Below are 19,419 nucleotides of genomic sequence, written 5' to 3' on the forward strand. Positions count from 1 at the left end.
GCCAGACAGGGTAACAACAAGTACCATCTTTTAAAGTCATTTGGTATGATGTGACCGGGGATCAAACCCGCGTCTTCCGCTCCCCAGGCGGACACTATACCACTAGATACCATTTGATGCCCCGTGATACCCCAAACATTCTTTTATGTCATGACAGAATAACTAATATTAGCTCACTTGTGCACAACAGCAAATCCAAGAAGGCCAGGAGACGTATACCATTTGATTTATTTCTTTGTAAATCCCGAAAGCAAGTTAAAAGAAAACAAAATGCAAAAGTCGTTGGCCCTCCAAGATAGACATGTCTTCAAATAATATAAGCAGATACCGTGTTGATTTTCCCCTAGAAATACTTTCAAATATCAGTATTTGCACCGAAACATTTTCAGCTTTGTGAATCCCTCTCTAGTCAGTGATGAATGCGCAACCATATCTTGAATCCATTTTCAGAATATTATTCTTTGTATTCTGTCAGACCGGAACTGTAAAACATGAAAGGGCGTCTTCCATTATACAAAACAGACAAAAATATTTTTTCACGAGATTCAATAAAAATCGTTAAAAAATCCAGAGATCGACAAGTACCATACTAGGAAGACTGATCTCATTGATACAACGCCTCTCGCCTATTGCTCTCAGAAACGAAGAATCTGTTCCGATGCTGTTGCACATATCAATGTCTGATAAGTTAGAAAAACAAAAACAGTTACATATTTGATCACTTGCTGCCAATGATAATTATTGTTTACAGTTTGTGTTTGTTCCTGGTGAAAATATGCAGTCTGTGAAGTTATTTTTGTTGACGTATTTACTTCGGCTATGTAGTTATAAACGGGCGTACAGGCTTTGCATAAATCCTCAACGCGAATTTACATGGTATGCACACCGGCTTACACGTTAATACCTCCATAATCTGTACACATATTGAAGCTAATGCTAATTAACATGATTTCCGGGGTTTTACTTTTAAGAGGTATAACCTGGCCCGACAAGAAAGGCATGCCGTCACTTGAGGTTTATAACGACATTTAGAAGAGACGAAAATAACATGATTTTCTTTTTGCATATGATGTCTTCTGTGCATTCGAGATTTATGCATTCAGATTTAGAATGACAATACATGTAAAGTATTCAGAAGCATGTATACACAAGACCATGACCAGAGTTTTTATTTCAAATTTCCAAAAGCCAGATTTTTCTTTGTGACGATCAGCGCCAGCATCTGGTGTGATTTCACCTTTGCGGTGCAATTGAATGTGTTCTTTCTACGACGATTTCAAAACAGTGTCATGAGACTCTTTATCAGAAGTTGTTTGATCCGGGTTACAGCAATGGTGGCGCTTTCAGGAAGTGTTGAGTTAGGCAGGTGTAGGACACTTCAAACTTTGCCACATAAGTGATCAAAATGGTGTTAAAACTCTCTGTTGGGGTGTCATGTGTTCCCGTGTTTGTTCAAAGAACATATGTCCTCGCGAAACATGCTGGATATCCTGTGAAAACTTGTGTTTCTGTTCTGTTCTTCCTACATGCATTAGTCCTAAACATATCCTGTCTCGAACCAAATATTGTATTGTTCATAAGCTTTACCTAATTCCCGAGGACGCAATCCTTACACGTGGTTCTGCAGATCCGGGTTCGTTTCTGGTTCGTCTCGCCCATGCAGCTGTCCTTGAGGCAAGTCCTTGTTCTAGTGTCGTCGACAAGGCGTTGTTTGGTGGTACAGTCACAGTAACAGGCGTTGCTCTTCCACGGAGTCCAGTCAGTAAAATCTGAAACGGACGTCCAATACAAGTACATGAAATAAAGGTTTGATCCACACAAGGACATTACCTCTTTCTTTGTTTGGTAGGGGTGGAGGTGGGTCGAATATTAACATACCGCCCTCATATAGCTGGAATATTATTGAGTGTGGCATGATACCAAACTATGTTAAATGATGGTGCTTGGCGCCCGACGAGAACAAGGACTGGTCAACAGCAACATATCTCAGTGGGCCTGCTCTATCTCAGTGGGCCTGCTCTATCTCAGTGGCACTATAAAACTGACTGAAATCTGGACTAATGAAGGCCGCCACACGCAAACACTTTGTTATGAGTCTAATAATCTGAACACGACCTTAAACCCCATTTCATCTTCCCTCTCCCGTGAATATCTGGGTTAGAAGTTTTCTTCAGCAATCAATGCTTGTTGTAAAGGGAACTAAGTGGATCAGTTGGGCATGTTCACGGAACTGATAGATGTTTGTCGTCGTATTCCAGTTGCGTGTGTTTTGATGCCCATTATGGCAAATATTGGATTGTCTGGTCCAGACTCGATTACTTCAGACCGTCGTCATAAAGCTGGAATATTAGTAAGAACAACGTAAATTATACCACTAGGATTCACTATGCCCATTGCTTCGGGGGTCGTTATTCTTCGTCATTATTATTCGTAACGACCAGATCCCCTCTGTGGTGTAGTGGTAGAGCACCCTCCCGGAGAGCGGAAGGTCCGGGGTTCCATCCCCGGCCGCGTCATTCCAAAAGACGTTAAAAGATGGTTCTTCTTTTTACCCTGTCTGGCGCTTGGCATTCAGGGGCTAAAACAAGGTCTGGTCGGCTCGGAGTCAGTACACTGTGTCTGAGTGGCTATTCATGTTAAACTGCGGCATGGTGAGCTAGCACTATAAATCGGCATCAGTCCGGACCAGTACAAGCAGCCCCAAACGCACGCGCACGTGCATGCACGTCGCTTAATGAGTGCAATAATCTTTGACGCGACGTTAAACCTAATTTTAACTCAACTCGTAACGACCAAAACACGCACAACGCGCCAAGGTCGGACGGGAGTCGAACAAGCCTCGATTCGACTGTTATACATCGTCACGTGATGACCATCGCCGTCGTGACCCAGGCAGAAGGCCTCTTCGTTTGAGTGAGTTAGTTAGGTTTACTTTATCATAGGAGGCACGGGTGGCCCATTCGTCTAAGGCGTCGCGATTCGCTCTGCAGAGTTGCGTCCCTTCGGCACGCCAGAAACCTATGATTGTGGGTTCGAATCCCGAATCGCCCCGATTATCTTTCTAGGTTTCTCAGCACCATACCCGTGCTACACCTTACACCATACCCATGGGTAACGTCTGGCACCTGCATCACTTTTGGCTTTCCTCCCACATTAAGCTGACGTAACAAGGAGATATGTTTTGTGCAGACGAGAAACGGGAATAGACATGTGGTGAGAGAGTATCCGTAACCTACAAGACGGCTCGTCCCTCTTTCGAAGGCCGCCGTGCATCGGAACGGCGCAAGCCAATCAGAATTATAATATTTTATTTTCTTCAAAAATAGAAACACAAAACCGATATTGTTGGCCATAAGAGCAAAATTTACGGACCAAGATGTTCAAAATGAAGAGGTTTAATGTGTTATAGTGTCAGTGACAAATTTCCGGGATCAAATGATCACAACCAGGACATGCAAACCATTAGTCGGGAAACACGTACGATTCGGAAAAACGCACCCAGTGCAGTAAAAAATGGGCCATGGAGCTGCACGTGCAGCAGTACTATGAACGGTATTAAAATGCAAGGTTTTTTATTGCCTGGCATCTACGTCAATCGAACAGTGACAGCTCAACAACATGCCATGATTAACAGAAGTGCAAAGAAACAGCGTCAAATGCCGCTTGCTAGCTGGGGAATCCCGATCAGCTGAAGCCAGTGTTTTCAATGTAGCGCCGAGCACCATCACAAGGCTATGGGATCGGTTTCAACAGCATGGGTCAACACGTGATCGGCCAAGTTCGGGAAGCCTATGAGCAACCACCCCTGCCTAAGATCGCTACATTCGACTGCGCCACATACGTGAAAAGACGATCACAGCCACTTCAACCACATCAGAAATATCCGGACTGCACAGATTTTCCGACCAGACCGTACGAAACCATTTAAGAGCAGCAGGTCTACGAGCAAGACGTTCTGTTCGACGCGTCATATTGAGTCGACAACATCGCCAACAACGACTGCATTGGTGGTTAACTGCGATGGAGAGATGTCTGGTTCAGCGACAAATCGAGATTTCTCCCCGATCGAGGGAATGGAAGAGCACGGGTCTGCAGACGTCGGGGAGAACGATACGCCGGAAACTGCGTACATGAAGTGGACATGTTTGGTGGTAGTAGCGTTATGATGTGGGCGGTTATCCCTCATCATGGCAGGACAGTTTTGGTCCCTATCCAGGGCAATCGTACGGCTCAACGATACATCAACGAAATTCTCCTGCCACATGTCCTGCTAATTGCAGCCAACGGCAAAGGTGTATTCCAAGAGGACATCATGGATCACAAGATCCTGTCATCCCATCTATACAACACCAACATTGATGTTCTCCCCTGGCCCTCCAGAACCCCAGATTAGAAACCGATAGAGCACCTGTGGGATGAATTGGATAGACGGCTACGCCGACGTCAACCACAACCCCAGACGTTGCAGCAGTTGGCTTTTGCGTTGCAGGCAGAGTGTGGGCTACAGAATCACATATCCAAGGAAGGTGATTCGCATACTCGTCTCTTCCATGGGCAGGAGATGTCAGGCCGCTATCGATTCCAACGGGGGAAATACGCGTTATTGATGGTAGCTGACCTCCACCTTGGACTTTTCCTATGTACCGATAACTGAGAGGACTACAATGACCAAATGTTCTCTCCACAACATCTTGGCTACCTCACACAAATCTGGCTTTGTGTTTCTTATTTTGAAAAGCATATATATATTTTATATATATATATATATATATATATATATATATATATATATATATATATATATATATATATATATATATGTATATATATATTCCTTCCTTGTTGGCATGTTTGATAAATGGGATAGAACCATTTTCAGCAGCGACATGTGCATTAACATTTCGTGTCATCTCGCTATTGTAACGTAATCATATACATAATACATGGATTTTAATGACCAAAATGACGAAATAACGAAAACGTGGTTATGTTTGCAAATTTGATGACACAAACTTCGTGCATTATGCCACATATTGTCCAATTGTTGTATGCTGGGTTTGGCGGAAATGTGACACGCCAAGTATAAAAACGAGAACAAAAACATTTTGATTTGATCAATTGTCATAGTGTTTAATGATAGGGCCTGCCATTGATTATGAACTTTGACATTTTATTTTATTCCTATAACAAGTAATTCATCTTGAATTTTTTATGATTACATTAAGAAATAAATCTAAAACAGATCTAATAATTTGGAAGATATAAAAGGTTAATTTTAATCAAATACTATGTTTAGTTTTGAGAAAGGAGGGGTTAAAGAAGATAATAAAGAAGATATTTACCTACGGTGTACTCTAATCTCGTACCATTGTAAGCAAAAAGGTAATCTGACCAATGATGAATTGTAACATTGCTTCCACTGAAGATCCTTTTGGATGTACTACACAAATTAAGACAGCCGTCATCTGAAGAAGAAATAAAGAAAACATCGTGTTTATCGTGTGTGGATTATAGTGTACCGTTTTAAAATCAGATATTGTACTCAGATACTACACATGTAAATCTAATCACATTTCCAAAGGAGATCGGGGGGGTGGGGGGGGAGGGGGGGGGGGGGGGGGGTGGGGGTGGGTAGCCTAGTGGTTAAAGCGTTCGCTCGTCACACCGAATATTGCTAAAAGCTGTGTAAAACCAAACTCACTCACTCACTCCAAAGGAGATCACATCATATGAGAACCCTGAGCAAAATTTGACAATCCAATGTAAACGACGGATTGTGGATTATTGAGCCAATCACCCACCGGCTTTCTGAATGATTCTGTTTTAAACACCTCGATTCGGAAATGTCCATCTTAGCTAATGAAAATTGCCACAAAACCCAGATATACTCTTTATGATACACCCGTTGAGGTGTACATGCCAATACCCCCAAACGACGGAATGTGTAAAATATCCACAACAATAATATGTTAGGGCGGTGCTACTTTGTTTTCATTTGGTTCCGATTTAGAAGCTTCGACAGTGAGTAAAAGGTGGCCCCGTAGGGGTGGCCATCTTCACGCGTACATGTATCGCGTCGAAATTAAAGATGTGAATATAATGAGATTGAAGTCCCTCCAAACTGCAATTTTGGTGATATCCTTTCACTTGACTTACTTTAAACCATGTGGATAGACTCCATCCTACTTCCTTCTCTCAATACTATCGCCGCTAATACCGTCTGTCTTACCTTCCTCTCTGGGGATACCCTCTGTTTTACCTTCCTCTCCGGGGATACCTTCTGCCTCACTTCCATCACTGAGGATACCCTCTGTCTCACTTCCATCTGTAGGGATACCGTCTCTCTCACTTCCATCTCTGGGAATACCCTCTGTCTTACTCCCTTCGCAGTGGATACCCTCTGTCTCACTTCATTTCAGGGGATATGCTCTTTCTTACTCCCATCTCTGGGGATACCCTCCGTCTTAGTCACATCTTATGGGATACCCTCCGTCTTATTCCCATATCAGTGGATACCCTCTGTCTTACGTCCATATCAGGGGATACCCTCTGTCTCATGTCCATCTCAGGGGATATACTCTGACTTACTCCCATCTCTGGGGATACCCTCCGTCTTTCTCCCATCTGAAAGGATACCCTCTGTGTTACTACCATCTCAAGGAATACCCTCTCCCTAACTGCCATCTCTGGGGATACCCTCTGCCCTACTCCCATCTCATGGGATTCTCTCCGTCTTATTCCCATCTCAGTGGATACCGACTGTCTTACTCCCATCTCCGGGGATACCCTCTGCCTAACATCCATTTCAGGGAATACCATCTGTCTCCCTTCCATCTCTTGGGATACCCTCTGTCTTATTCCCATCTCAGGGGATCCCGACTGTCTTACTCCCATCTCAGGGGACACCCTCTCCCTAACATCCACTTCAGGGAATACCATCTGTCTCCCTTCCATCTCTTGGGATACCCTCTGTCTTACTCCCATATCAGGGGATACCCTCTGTCTTACTCCCATCTCAGGGGATCCCGACTGTCTTACTCCCATCTCAGGGGATACCCTCTGTCTTACTCCCATCTCAGGAGATACCCTCTGTCTTACTCCCATCTCTGGGGATACCCTCCATCTTACTCCCATCTAAGGGGATACCGACTATCTTACTCCCATCTCTGGGGATACCATATGTCTTACTTCCATCTCAAGGAATATCCTCTGTATTTCTACATACGTAGGGGGATAGCTTTGTCTTACTACCATCTATGGGGATACCCTATGTCTCATTTCCATCTCAGGGGATACCTCTCTCTTACTCACATCTCACATCTCAGGGGGTACCCTCAGTATTACTTCCATCTCTGGGGATACCCTCAGTCTTACTACCATTTCAAGGGATACCCTCTGTCTTATTCCAATCTCAGGGGACAATTTCTGTCTTAATACCATCTCTGGGGATACCCCCAGTCTAACTACCATCTGAAGGGAAACCCTCCGTCTTACTCCAATCTCTGTGGATACACTCTGTCCAACTCCCATCTCAAGGGATATACCCTGTCTTACTCCAATCTCAGTGGATACCCTCTGTCTTACTTCCATCTCCGGGGATACCCTCTCTCTTACTCCCATCTCAGCAGATACCATCTGTCTTACTACCATTTCAGGGAATACCCTCTGCCTAACTGTCATCTCAGGAAATACCCTCTGCTTAACTGCCATCTCTGGGGATACCCTCTCTCTTACTACAATGTCAGCAGATACCCTCCGTCTTACTCCAATTTTAGGAGATACCCTCTCTCTTTCTCACATCTCAAGGGGTACTCTCAGTATTACCTCCATCTCTGGGGATACCCTCAGTCTTACTACCATCTCAAGGGATTCCCTCTGTCTCACGTCCATCTCAGGGGATATGCTCTGTCTTACTCCCATCTCAGGGGATACCCTCTGTCTTACTCCAATCTCAGGGAATACCCTCTGTTTTACTTCCCTCTCAGGGAATACCCTCTGTTTTATTCCGATGTCTTATTCCCACCTCAGAAGATACCCTCTATCTTATGCCCATCTCAGAAGATCCCCTCTGTTCTTCTCCAATCTCAGTGGATACCCGCTGTCTTATTCCCATCTCAAGGGATACCCTCTGTCTTATGCCCAACTCAGAGGATACCCTCTGTCCTACTTCCATCTCAGGGGATACCTTCCGTCTTACTTACATCTCTGGGGATACCCTCTGTCCTACTCCCGTCTGAGGGGATATACCCTCTGTGTTACTACCATCTCAGGGAAAACCCTGTGTCTTACTGCCATCTCAGGGGATAGCCTGTGTCTCACTTCCATCTGAGGGGATACTCTCTGCATTACTCCCATCTCGGGGGGTACCCTCCGCCTTACATCCATCTCGAAGGATACCCTCTATCTTACTTCCATCTAAGGGGATACCCTCTGTCTTACACCAATCCTCTCTCTCTTACTACAATATCAGGATTATACCCTCCGTCTTACTCCAATCTCAGCAGATACCCTCTCTCTTACTCACATCTCAGGGGATAACCTCTGCTTTACTCCGATCTCATGGGATACCCTCTGTCTCACTTCCATCTCAGGGAATAACCTGTGCCTTACTGCCATCTCAGGGGAAACCCTCTGTCTTACTCCCATCTCAAGGGATACCCTCTGTCTTACTCCCATCTTATGGGATACCCTCTGTCTTACTACCATCTCAAGGGATACCCTCTGTCTTACTACTATCTCAAGGAATACCCTCTGTCTTATTCCCAACTCAGAAGATACCCTCTGTCTTACTTCAATCTCAGGGGATACCCTCTGCCTCTCTGCCTTATGCTCATCTCAGAAGATACCCTCTGTCCTACTCCCATCTCAGGGGATACCCGCTGTCTCATTCCCATCTCAGGAGATGCCCTCTGTCTTTCTCCTATCTCTGAGGATACCTTCTCTCTTACTACAATGTCAGGACATACTCTCTGTCTTACTCCCATCTCAGGAAATACCCACAGTCTTATTCCCATCGCAGGGGATACCCTCTGTCTTATGCCACTCTCAGAAGATACCCTCTGTCCTACTCCTATCTCTAGGGATACCCGCTGTCTTATTCCATCTCAGGAGATACCCTCTGTCTTATTCCTATCTCAGGAGATACCCTCTGTCTTATGTACATCTCAGAAGATACCCTCTGTCCTACTCCTATCTCTGGGGATACCCGCTGTCTTATTCCATCTCAGGAGATACCCTCTGTCTTTCTCCTATCTCAGGGCATACCCTCTATCTTACTACAATGTTAGGAGATACCCTCCGTCTTACTCTTATCGCACGAGATACCTTCTCTCTTACAACAGTCTCAGGGGATACTCTCTGTCATACTCCCATCTCAGGGGATAGATACCCTCTGTTTTACTCCCATTTCTTGGGATACCATCCGATCTTTCTCCGATCTCATGGGATACCCACTGCCTTATTTCCATCTCTTGGGATACCCTCTGTCTTACTTCCATCTCAGGGGATACCCTCTGTCCTACTCCAATCTCTGGGGATACCGACTGGCTTACTCCCATCTCAGGGGATACCGACTGTCTTACTCCCATCTCAGGGGATACCCTCTGTCTTATCTAAATCTGTAGGGATACCCCCTGTCTTACTTCCATCTCTCAAGATACCCTCCATATTACTTTCATCTCTGCCCCTGCCTCTAACGTTCATATCTCTGAGGATACCATCCGTCTTATTTCCATCTCTGTGGATACCATCTGCCTTACATACATCTCAAGGGATACCCGCTGTCTTATTTTCTTCTCTGGGGATACCCTCTGTCTTACTCCCATCTCTTAGGATAACCTCTGTCTCACTTCTATCTCAGGGGATAACCTCTGTCTTCCTCCCATCTGTGGGGATACCATCCGTCTTATTTTCATCTCTGGGGATACCATCTGTGTTATTTCCATATCAGGAGATACCCCCAGTCACCTTCATCTCATTGGATAACATCTGTCTTATCTTAATCTGTAGGGATACCCTCTGTCTTACTTCTATCTCAGGGGATACCCTCTGTCTTACTCCCATCTCTTAGGATAACCTTTGTCTCACTTCTATCTCAGGGGATAACCCCTGGTTTCCTCCCATCTCTGGGGATACCATCTGCCTTCTATCCATCTCTGGGGATACCATCTGCCTTACATACATCTCAAGGGATACCCGCTGTCTTATTTTCTTCTCTGGGGATACCCTCTGTCTTACCTTCATCTCTATGGAAGCCTTCCGTCTTACCTGCATCTCAGGGGATACCCTCTGTCTTACTCCCATCTCTGGGGATACCATCTGTCTTATGTCCATCTCTGGGGATACAATCTGTCTTATATCCATCTCTGGGGATACCATCTGTCTTATGTTCATCTCTATGGATACAATCTGCCTTATATACATCTAAAGGGATACCCGCTGTCTTATTTTCTTCTCTGGGGATACCCACTGTCTTATTTTCTTCTCTGGGGATACCCTCTGTCTTACTCCCATCTCAGGGGATACCCTCTGTCTTCCCTTCATATTAGGGGATACCCTCCGTCTTACTCCAATTTCAGGGGATACCCTCTGTGTTATTTCCATATCAGGGTATGCCCTCTGTCACCTTCATCTCATTGGATAACCTCTGTCTTATCTCAATCTGTAGGGATACCCTGTGTCTTACTTCTATTTCAGGGGATACCCTCCGTCTTACTTCCATCTCCAGGGATACCCTCTGTATTACTTTCATCTCTGGTAATGCTTTAGGTATACAGAATAAACGCTGTGTATTTAGGTCACCAAGTCTCGCTAAATAGAATGCATATTCTTAATGAAGTATAGTTTCCATCCCCAAAAACACTCGCGTGATAACCTCTATATACTTACCGTCACATATTCGTACACCGTCACAACAACACTCAATATTGTGAGACATAACCTCCACCTTTACTTCCCTCGCACCAATGATGCTACTTTCGATCATGACTTCGCAATCTACACTGTCAAAATAAGGACCGTTCCCGAAGTTGGGCGTCACAACTTCCTGGACAGTGGTGTCAGCAAAAACCAGACTCGGTAGAGTACAGACTGCAACAGACATATGGCACACATAGTAATATAGTCATGAAAGTGATACACTTCCATTTGCATCGGGTTTTATTACCCTGGCAATGAATATGATTTCAGACATCAACGCCAGAGAACAATCAGTGCACTCAGCCTACATCACTCAGGTAAGATAGATGCTTTCGTCTGTCCCTTATCAATAGTGCTCATTTGTATCAAGCACTGGCCATTACAATAGCCAATTCAAGGTGAAACTACACTATACTTCTCGGGAACAATTGGGCATTTCGTTTTTGATTGTAGCTTTGTCGACCAGTCGTGCAGTTTATCGGGTAGTTCATACATAAAGCTTACCCAAATGTCTCAAGATGTGGTAACGGTCAACAGTCCATAAGAACAGGGCACCTGGCATATGCAAATGAGCCACAACACAAGAGGGGGTTCACAAGCAAGTTTCCATGGTCAGTAGCGAGTGTGTCCAGTTCATGCATCGATGCAGACATGGCACCTTCGCCTCATTGATTGTCGAGTCCTTTTCTAATCATATCGGCATGTCCTTTGGACTCGACAAATGCAACATTCTTCATTTGGAACGTGGCAAGGTAGTAGTGTTAAGATCAGTCAGTATACCTGAGGGAAGGGGGTGATTTATTGACCATCTCGTGAAAGGTCAGGCCTAGACATACTTAGGGAAGCAGATTAGGGACAAACTCCAGAATGCCTGTATCAAGAAACAACTTCGGGCAGAGCACAAATGTAGACTCAAGAAAATCTGGAGTTCAGAGCTGAAGTAAAAGCCACAAATACTTATGCTGTACCCCATATCCTGTTGGTGTTGTTATTAGACGAAACAAGAATATTGACGGTATTGACACTCTCACACGAAGCATCATGTCAGACAATAGATCCAACTACCCCTCACTCTTCCTTCAATTGCTTATATTTACCAATCGTAATGGCATGGCGTGGTTTGATTAACGTTGAGGCTCTTCAGGATAGAATGGTTTTGTACACTTTTGCACACATCTATTTGTCTCATGATCCTCTTGTGAAACATGTCAAGACTAATTATGGAAACAAGGCATTCCACCGTATTCGTAAACGAGCCAAAGATGAGAGACATAATCTCATTGTCAATATTGATTTTGTTAAAGCTTCTGTACTGCTGGACGATGTAAACCAAGTGAAGTGCCATATCAAATCGGCCCAGACTCCGTTTTTTTCAAGGGGAGGCTATCGAAACGAGCACTGCATCGAGTTTATGTGCAGTGTGTTGAGAAAATCAGCAACCCTGAAGAGTCCTTCACATGAATGAAGTCGTCTGGCCTGGAAAATTAAAACAGAAGCCTTTCTGTTTGCTGCTCAAGGTCGGTCACTTCCACTCGAAACCGTCAATATAGGATTTTGCATCAAAATGTAAGTGTAAAATGTAAATTATGTAATGAAATTAATGAGACTGTCAAACACATTGTCAGTGGATGGCAAGTTTTGGCACAAAAACAGTATCTTAAGCGACATGATGCAGTGGCTCGATCATTGTATTACCGTCTTCGCCATGCTTGTGGTTTTGACACAGAGGTCAATCAACGGTTCGGCCAAGAATATGTAGAGGGCGTCATGGAAAATGATAAATACAAAATTCTCAGGAATAGGCCCGTTTCAAGTCCAACAAACCTGATCTCGTCCTATTTGATAAATCCAATGTATATCATATATCTGCAAATATGCAGACCTCACTTTCGCATTGTCACGCTTGCATCCCAAGTACCAAGCTGTCCGACTCCCCATTGTTCTCGGTGCCTTAGGTTTGGCACCTCCCAATCTGTTATCTGACATTGTGTGAGTACATGGGTTTTCTGCCAGGAATACAGGCCTTCTGCCAATCTGGATAATGCAGAATGTTGCAGTGTTGGGGAGTCTTCACATTCTCCAAAATGTTCTCGGTGATTTCAATTAGGTAGCGCTTCCTTGGAGCGGTCCCATTCACTGTCTGGGCTTTTGTAAAGGGACGAGGGCCCTGGGCTGATTAAGAACAAAACATGACTTTTCTTGTAGGGTAGACAGATTTGGGACAGGGTTTATTCCAATTCCGCTTCCTCTTTTTAGGTTTGAGCATTCTACCAATGACAACATCATGCACTGACTTAACCCACGCTGAAAAAACATTAAAAATGTTCTATTTTGTGGCCTATGTTTTGGCTTGAAAGAAAATTGTTTTGAGTGTTTCTTTTACATGAGTTTGACTGAAATCATCCATGGAGAAGTATGACAGAAGAATATGACTTATTGGTGATTATTCTCTTGTCATCACATACAACAAGGTACACGGTCATTAAAAATGATACTTCACTAATTGTTCTGATAACTTAAAAAAAACTGTAAGGAAACCCCTATCGTATCCATACATTGGGTATGATGTCTTTCATGCAAAAATGACCACATCCCCTCCCCTAAGATCACTGAGCTACTCTAGTTTGTTACTCTGGATTAAAAACACCACACCTTTAACCTGTTTCAAGTTCCCATTTTAAGTTTACATGTTGTGGTAACAATTTTGTGACGGATCTCGTTTTGGGGTTATATATCCTAGTTAACGTGAGAGAATGAGTGAGTGAAGGGAAAAAGCCGGAATTGATGCAGGTTGAAAAACTGGGGACGCGCACGAGCCCTAGTTGGGTGCTGATAGTAGAGTGATTACTCAATGCTTAACTGTGTGTTTTTTCGGTTCATTGGGGCACAGTGGATTCTTGCAAAAGTGTGCACATCGGTATTCTTAGTCATACCTCAAAACGGACCGAAAAGAATCAATCCTTATAAATAGGTTCGATATAACATTATGTGTTATGCATACCCAATTAATGAAAAACAGTTATATTAATCAAAGCAGACACTAAATATTACGAGATTGATTAAAATGTCCTGTGTAGGAATACATATTGTGACGTGACATGAATCAAGTTTGGATGATGAATGCATGACTTTAGATCACAAGCCCCGTGAACACGTGACCATTTCAGCTAATCAGAATGCAGGAATTACAATGAACACATCAAAGGTTTAAACATAATCAGGTGAATCTCCTTTTTTCTGTGATCAGCGGATCCTGTCAAATGCTCAACCTTATACAAATGGGCCCCGAGTTTCCAAAATACTAAACACTATGGCTACGACTTACTGTTCTCTTCGAAGTCTACCTCTTGATACGTCATGACAAATGTCGAATTTGTGTAGTAGAAATTAACTCTGATGTAGACAGATCCATGGTAAACGTAGGTGGGTGCGCCTCCGGTCGCTATCGTATTTAAGATGACGGCTGTAAACCTCTGGCTGTTGACTGACGGATCTATACAAGAATGAACAATACTTAAAATCGAGCAAAATCTATCTCATTGGCACGGCTGTTTTATAGGGATAATTTGCATAATTTTATATTGATTAATGTTGTCTGACATCATCATCGATGTATATTCTCCTAAATCACAGTGGTGACAGAGAAGATGACAAGAATACGAATACAAAATTACACAGCAATGAAACATGAGTGAAGCGTACTCAATCCGATGTGGAGCTGTTTAAGTAGCATTTTATAACAACAGAGCCTCCCGGTTAGTTTTAGTAGACAACCATGTATATATTGCTGGGGATATAGTAATCTGTCCCTGAAACCTCATTGGCGAATTAGTTGAAATGAAATGAATTCTAACGAGAGGGTGAGATAAATTTTAAGTCACATCGTCAACATTTATCCATATGGTGACTATCAAGGGTTAAACATAATAAATACATTGAGGCTTATAATTAAACCTGCCAAAAAAGGACAGTAGTGAATGTGTGAGTGAGTGAGTATGGTTTTACGCGACTTTTAGCAGTATTCCAGCAATATCACGGCGGGGGAAACCAGAAATGGGCTTTACGCATTGTACCAATGTCAGGAATAAAACCCGGCGCTTCGGCGTGACGAGCGTACGTTTTAACCAATAGGCTACCCCCAACCGCCCAACGAAGGCAAGTAAAATAACTGGACGTATCACAGAAAAAGATTTACAACTAGTAAATTGAAGGATTAGAAAACATTGAAAAACTTTTATTGTCATGCAACTGTCATGATATCAGCAGAACATATCAGGTGTCACATAGACACCCTAGGGAGTGCAGAGTCTATTGCACGACAGAAACGTCAGTAACGTGTGTATGATCCATCGACATTGACCACAGCTTCAACCCTACGACTCATACTCATTACAAGTAGTTGAATGCTTCTCTGAGGCAAACGGATCCATTCTTTATGAAGTCAGGCTTCAAGACCAGCGAGATTTTGAACTGGGGGATCACGATGTCTGATTTTCCGGCCAAGAATGTCCCAGAGATGCTCAGTCGGATTAAGATCCGGACTACAGGCCGACCAAGGAAGAGTGGCAATAGCTTCTTGACACAAATAAGCCAAAACTGCCGGGGATATGTGTGGTCTAACAGTTCGCCCACACAGATGCTGCAGTTTAACATGGTAGCCTCACTTAGTCACAATCCACTGACTCTGAGTCGACCCGTCCTTGTGTTATTCCCTGTGTGGCGGGATCCAGGCAGGGAAACAGAGCTGCCATCTTTAAAAATCGTTTGGTATGACACGGCCAGGAGATTGAACAATTGAACAACTCTCAAGGCGAACACCCTGCCCACTACACCCCTTCTCTGCCCACTACACTATAGACGCAGGCTGAAGTTAAGCAATTTTCACGATACGTTTGTGTTTAACTCACCATTCGCAAATAGATCAATAATATGGGCCGTGGCATTAAATCTGGTGAAATCAAGTTTCAAAGAGGAACCAGCTGGCACGGTGATTTGTACTGTACATTGTGAAGAAAACCCATCTGTGTTCTGGAGTGTCTGGGGCGTTGAGTTGGCAACTAGCACTGATACACTACCACAAACTGAGAAAAAAAACACTGTCTGATTATTTTCCTAAAAGTTAAATATATAACTTTATTTTCAGTTTAAGGTATAAAGTGACATGCGGTCTTCTAGGTTGTAGGACTTTAGCATTTTATTTTGATTTGAAGGCGCTCCTTAATACACCATCTAATACAGTCAAGCCTAAAAGATAGGAATGTGACACAGCATCCAGGTTTATTTTTTCTTAATTATCCTCTGCTATTCACACGTATGTCTTCAGAATTATTTATAATAACATAAAATATGTACGTCTACACTTTTTAACGTTCCAGTTTCTCATAAATACCATTTAAGAAATAGACAATTTTAAAATGGTTTAGTTCTCATCCTAGTGACCGGATCGAAAAAGACCTAGAAAAACAACACACCAAAGTAGAAAAAATAGCAGGCTACTTACTGTCGACCTGTGCTCCTGCATCCAACACTAGCACCCAGACTGAAACACACAGCTTTAGGAGGATCAGCATCTACGGGAACATAAACATTATAATGATAATGATGATGATAGTTGTTTATGATGATGATGATCACCATATGTTAACATCTTTTGGTATGACGAGGTCGGGGACCATGGCGTGATTAACAAGGAGGCCTTTCATGATTGAATTTTATCGTGCACTATTGCACATATTTATTTATCTGAAGATCCTCATGTGAAGCATGTCAAGACTGAAAACAAGTCATTCAATATATTTTCCTAAACGACCCATTGATGTAGTACTGAATATCAATGTTAATGTTTATTTTGTTGATGGTGCTAGATGGTACAGAAATAAGTGTCAACCAAGCGATGTGCCATTTTAAATCGACCATTAACCAGTCACTTCCCACAAAAAACGTCAATGTGTGATTTTGTATCAAAGTGGATGTTCACCTTGACACAAACACAGTATCCTTGGCATCGTTCGATCCTCTTGTTACCGTCATCGCGTGATCGCCTTTTTGGTTTTGACTCCGAAACCATCAATGGTACAATGCAGAATATGTAGAGGGCATCATGGAAAATGATAATCACAAAAAAAAATTCTTTGGAATACGCCCATATACAGAGTCAGACGTATCCAAGCGAACAAACCCGATAGGTTCTTTTTGATAAATCCAATGAAATCATTGTATGACTCATTTATCTGTTTCTTTTGAAACTAATGAGAATCGGGAGAAACAAGGCAAAGACAGTATGAGGACCGTACTTACGTATACGAAATGTCAAACTAGCTTCCCAAGTTGTTATACTCGCCATTCATGACTAGAAAAATCCCGTTTCCTGGGGCTTAAAATATTGTTTGTATTAATTAAAATGCACACATTTCCAAATATTCCAAATCACTTTTACATGTATGCCTAGTTTGGTGTCATTTACGTCAGTGTCCATACTGTCCACTATCCTTGGAGGATAATGGTGACGTAGACGACAAAACGACAATAACGATGTGCTGGATTGACTTTAAGAAATCATTTGATTCTGTCTGTTTGGGAATGTTTGGACATGTTGTAGAAATTTACGTCAGTGTCTTCATCGTCCACTATCCTGGAAGGTGTATCTTGCCACATATGTTAACGGGTATAGACACAGAACCAAATAAAGACATGTACATGTGTATGCATGCAATTTGGAATAATTTTGACAGTTTACAATCCTACACACATTTCCACAGTAAGCCATGTTAGATCATGTTCTCACTGCTGTTTTATGTATGAGAACACACGAAAGTACGTATTTGTCAGTCATTCAAATCTCGTATCTATTTTTAGTATAAATCGTTAGGTGAGTGAGTGTGAGTTGTCAATTTCAGGTGCTTAAATTGCACTTTAATAAATCCTTGGCGTCTGTAACCTTGAGAAACGTTGTAATGTTATTAATACGAAAATCAGAAGAAAAGCAGTAAAGCATATATTTTGAGACCGGAAGTAGCATGTTCGAGGTAAAGCTTACGCTTTGTTTACCATCAAAAGCCTGACAGTGATGACATTTCTTCAAAACGTGACAAAGTCTCTATCAGTCACAACATGAGAGATATTTACCACTAATGTGTGTACTGAACTCTCCAACCTATTCTCCGATCACGACCGCCTCACCACAAGAATACATATAGATTTGGACCAGTGAAGATCATGGTTAGAACAGATCTTCAGCAACCAACGCTTACATTAAATGGTGACTATGGTTGTCGTTAGAGGCGACTAATGGGATCGTGTTGGTTGTCAGGCTTGCAGACTTGGTTGATTGGATGCATGTCATTTTATCTCAATTGTGTGGATTGATGTTCGTGATGTCAATCACTGGATTGTCAGGTCCAGACTTGATTTTTTTTTTGCATGACCTCCGTCATATAGCTGGCATATTGCTGAGTGAGGCGTTAAACAACAAAACAAACAAACAAAGCATATAAATTTAACAGCTTATTTCAAATTCGAGATAAAAATACAAAGCGCCATCTCGAACTCGGATTTGGTCCCAATCTGACTTTACAATAGAACTGTGTACCATGATATCAAAGTTTGAATTTGCCACCGTGACAGGTTTAAGAAATCTTAATTAGAATTTTACTTAACTGTAAACAATTCTCCTCGATACAGGATGAGGAATCCGAATGAAGACAAAGAAAGTGATCATTTGTAACATTGTCAAACTTAGTTTCATCCACAGAAACCACGGACATTTTTCGTAACACAAGCCAATCACTTCTGATAGAGACTATGTTGAGAATGTAGAGGGAAAAGGGCTTCACTTTGAGCACCTTGTTTTCTTTAAGTACCGCGATCGTAGAAAAGTCAGTGTCGTGACTGTGTGTTTTCTTTGTTGAGAATGTTTCTCACCGACCTTAGCATGTAGGGGTCCTGGGTAGGAAACGACAGTGTTTTGCCTACTCTTTCACTACTCTTCTTTCACTAATTAACGTGTTGGGCATCCCTCTACTAATTCATGTTAAACCAACACAGGATGTTTTCGGGAAGTGGATATTCGCGAATGTCATAGGGCTTACACGACACGTGTTAATAACTGTCCTGGCACTTCTTAAGTTACTAAACATTCTTTATATCTAAAGACTAGTATTATATCAAACTATATACCACTTTATTTCCTCATATTGGGGTAGTTAAAGAAAACACAGTGCTCAAAGCGAAGCCCTTTTCACTCTACCTTTTCAACATAGTTTCTATCAGAAGTGTTTGGCTTGTGTTGGGTCCGACTTGGACCTTGCTGTCAAAATCAACTTTAAACACACAGATGTATCATCACATGTGTTTACATCTGAAGCTTAGTATTGTATCTACCTATATACAGCTTTATAATGTCACAGTACATCGTATTTAAAGTAAGTTGTGCAGGTTTACCTATCTAGGTTTTTCTGTATGCTTACACATCATCACGTCATACTGTGTATAATTATTTTTTCT

At 42.5% G+C, this 19,419-nt stretch overlaps 1 protein-coding gene across 3 annotated transcripts in view; it reads right to left on the reverse strand.

The window, feature by feature from the left end:
* Positions 1-226: 226 nt before the first annotated feature.
* Positions 227-19,419, reverse strand: part of LOC139448273 (uncharacterized) — a 28,712-nt gene continuing 9,519 nt past the window's right edge. The window contains exons 2-8 of one of the 3 annotated variants that reach the window (XM_071229804.1): positions 16,418-16,487; positions 15,825-15,998; positions 14,243-14,410; positions 10,888-11,088; positions 5,347-5,465; positions 1,588-1,769; positions 227-482 (exon numbers count right to left, since the gene is read on the reverse strand). In XM_071229804.1, the coding sequence (XP_071085905.1) occupies positions 455-482; positions 1,588-1,769; positions 5,347-5,465; positions 10,888-11,088; positions 14,243-14,410; positions 15,825-15,998; positions 16,418-16,487 (942 nt within the window). In that variant the 3' untranslated portion in view covers positions 227-454. Of the gene's footprint in view, positions 483-1,587; positions 1,770-5,342; positions 5,466-10,887; positions 11,089-14,242; positions 14,411-15,824; positions 15,999-16,417; positions 16,488-19,419 lie in introns of all 3 variants that reach the window. The other 2 variants (XM_071229805.1, XM_071229806.1) reach the window with 2 other exon arrangements.

Source organism: Haliotis cracherodii, unplaced genomic scaffold (genome assembly GCF_022045235.1).
Source record: "Haliotis cracherodii isolate W230 unplaced genomic scaffold, xgHalCrac1.p SCAF_7, whole genome shotgun sequence".
In the NCBI taxonomy this organism is placed as follows: domain Eukaryota; kingdom Metazoa; phylum Mollusca; class Gastropoda; order Lepetellida; family Haliotidae; genus Haliotis; species Haliotis cracherodii.